Source organism: Dipodomys ordii, unplaced genomic scaffold (assembly GCF_000151885.1).
Source record: "Dipodomys ordii isolate 6190 unplaced genomic scaffold, Dord_2.0 Scaffold210, whole genome shotgun sequence".
Taxonomy (NCBI): domain Eukaryota; kingdom Metazoa; phylum Chordata; class Mammalia; order Rodentia; family Heteromyidae; genus Dipodomys; species Dipodomys ordii.
In genome coordinates, this window is record NW_012267426.1 from 85381 (window position 1) to 88432 (window position 3052).

Sequence of the window (3052 nt, forward strand, 5' to 3'; positions counted from 1 at the left end):
TGGATGGATGGATGGATGGATGGGTGGGTGGGTGGATGGATGGTTGGGTGGATGGATGGGTGGATGGATGGATGGGTGGATGGGTGGGTGGCTGGCTCACCTGCCCTGCAGGTCGTCCATGCAGATGTAGCCTAGGTGGTGGGTGGCAGAGGTCACGTTCACCACGCGGGCCGTCCGGTCCGGGGTTCCCGAGGCGCGTAGGAGGTCGAGCAGCAGCAGGGTCAGCAGGAAGTGGCCCAGGTAGTTGACGGCAAAGTGTTCTTCCAACCCGTCGGGCGTCAGCCTGCGTGGCACCATCATCACCCCGGCTGAGGGAGCGCGGGAAGGTCAGAGGTCGAATCCCAGACACATTCCCGCCCCCCCCCACCATCCATCCATCCATCCATCCATCCATCAGGGCCGGGTAGAACCTTCTGGAACTCACCGTTGTTCACCAGCACGTGCAGGGGGATCTGCTTCGCCTTGAACTCACGCACGAACTCTCGCACCGAGTGCTGGGAGCCCAGGTCCAGGTACATGAACTCCACTGGGGTGGTGGGGAAGGGGGGGTGTAGGGGGAAGTGCAGTTCCTAATACTCAGAGGGTACTCAGCACCCAGCACCCAGGGGGTACTGAGCACCCAGCACCCAGGGGCAGCCAGAACCAATAGGGGTACTCAGCACTCAGCACCCAGGGGTGGGGTACTCAACACCTAGGGGTACTCAGCACTCAGGTATTCAGCACCCAGCACCCAGGGGTACTCAGTACACAGCACCCAGGGGTATTCAGCACCCATGGGTGGTACTCAGCACCAGCACCCATGGGGAGTACTAAGGATTCAGTACCCATGGGGGTACTCAGCACCAGCACCCATGGTGTTACCCAGCACCCTTGGTGGGTACTCAGCAACCAGCACCCAGGGGTACTCAGCATTCAGCACCCATGGGGGGGGTACTCAGCACCCAGCACCCATAGGGGGGTACTCAGGATGCAGCACCCATGGAGGAGGTGCTCAGCACCCAGCACCCATGGGGGGAGGTACTCAGCACCCAGCACCCATGTGGGGGGACTCAGCACCCAGCACCCATGTGTGGGGTACTCAGCATTCAGTAACCATGGGGGTACTTAGCACCCATGGTGGGGTACTCAGCACCCAGCACCCATGGGGGAGGTACTGAGCACCCAGCACCCATGGGGGAGGTACTCAGCACCCAGCACCCATGGGGGAGGTACTCAGCACCCAGCACCCACCCCCAGGTCCGCAGGGAAACTGAGTCACAGCACCCACCTTGGTCGTTCCCCGTCTGCTCTCTGACGTCACGGACGGCGGCTTCCGCCCGGGATGTGTTATTTCCCGCTGGGAATCAAAAAAAAAAACCCACGTCAGACATGACGTCATGGGTGGGCGGGGCCTCGCAGGGACGGGTGGGCGGGGCGTGGGGATGAGTGACATCCCGGGGGCGGGGCCTAGAGGGACCTGGAGGGCGTGGCCTAGGCAGAGATGATGTAACGAGTGGGAGGAGCCTAGCAGGGAGAAGGGGGCGTGGCCTAACGAGGCCTAACGTCCTTGGGGCGTGGCCTAGAGGGCTGCAGGGGGCGTGGCCAAGCCTGAAATGACATAATGGGTGGGAGGAGCCTCGCAGGGAGCGGTGGGCGTGGCCTAGCGCGCAGTCACATGCGAGGGGCGTGGCCTAAAGTCACCCAGGGGGCGTGGCCTCGCCTGAATCATCCCAAAGAGTGGGAGGAGCCTAACAGGGAGCGGTGGGCGTGGCTTAGCACTGCATAACGGGCTTGGGGCGTGGCCTAGCACACTGTCACATGCGTGGGGCGTGGCCTACAGTCACCCAGGGGGCGTGGCCTAGCCAGAAATGACACCATGGGTGGGAGGAGCCAAGCAGGAAGACGGGGGCGTGGCCTAGCACACCGTCCCATGCTGTGGGCGTGGCCTAGCACTCAGTCACATGCTGTGGGCGTGGCCTAGCACACCGTCCCATGCTGTGGGCGTGGCCTAGCACTCAGTCACATGCGTGGGGCGTGGCCTACAGTCTCCCAGGGAGCGTGGGGGCGGAGCTAACGCAAACAAACGCCTAGGGGCGTGGCCTGCGCGGGTGGGCGGGGCCGGGGAGGGGTTTCGGCTTTGTGGGCGTGGCCTGGTGGCTGTGGGCGGGGTTTCAGGGCTGTGGGCGTGGTTTCGGGGCTGTGGGCGGGGTTTAACGGCTGTGGGCGTGGTTTCGGGGCTGTGGGCGGGGCCCGCGCTCACCCAGCACGACGCGCATGCGCAGCTCCGCCAGGCGCCGCGCGGCCGCCAGCCCCAGCCCGTCGGTGCCGCCCGTCACGATCGCCACGCGGCCCGGCTGCGGCGGGAGCGCTGCGGGGGGGGATGACGTCACTTCCGGTGCGGGGGCCCCGAGGGAGGGCCACTTCCGGTATCCAGGACCCAAGGGAGGGGCACTTCCGGTATCCAGGACCCAAGGGAGGGGCACTTCCGGTGCCAGAGACTCGGGGCAGGGCCACTTCCGGTCGACAGGACCCAAGGGAGGGGCACTTCCGGTGCGCCAGTGTGGAGAAAGGGGCACTTCCGGTGTCTCGGACCCGGGGGACGGGCACTTCCGGTCCCAGAGACTCGGGGAAGGGGCACTTCCGGTCCCAGAGACTCGGGGAAGGGGCACTTCCGGTGCCAGACACTCGGGGAAGGGCCAGTTCCGGAATCCAGGACCCAAGGGAGGGGCACTTCCGGTCCCAGAGACTCGGGGAAGGGGCACTTCCGGTGTCTGGGACCCAAGGGAGGGGCACTTCCGGTGCCAGAGTCTCCAGGAAGACGCACTTCCGGTGCCAGACACTCGGGGCAGGGGCACTTCCGGTGTCTGGGGCCCGAGCGAGGGGCACTTCCGGTGTCAGACACTCGGGGAAGGAGCACTTCCGGTGTCTGGGACCCGCGGGAGGGGCACTTCCGGTCCCAGAGTCTCGGGGAAGGGGCACTTCCGGTGCCAGACACTCGGGGCAGGCGCACTTCCGGTGCCTGGGACCCGCGGGAGGGGCACTTCCGGCGCGCGCGGCCCGCCCCCGCCCCCAC

General features: G+C 66.1%; 1 protein-coding gene across 1 annotated transcript in view; it reads right to left on the reverse strand.

The window, feature by feature from the left end:
- The window catches only part of Dhrsx (dehydrogenase/reductase (SDR family) X-linked), a 54267-nt gene that overhangs the window by 14219 nt on the left and 36996 nt on the right, over window positions 1-3052 (reverse strand). The window contains exons 3-6 of the mRNA XM_013035417.1: window positions 2240-2347; window positions 1268-1336; window positions 425-526; window positions 101-308 (exon numbers count right to left, since the gene is read on the reverse strand). Of these exons, the coding sequence (XP_012890871.1) occupies window positions 101-308; window positions 425-526; window positions 1268-1336; window positions 2240-2347 (487 nt within the window). The remainder of the gene's footprint in view (window positions 1-100; window positions 309-424; window positions 527-1267; window positions 1337-2239; window positions 2348-3052) is intronic.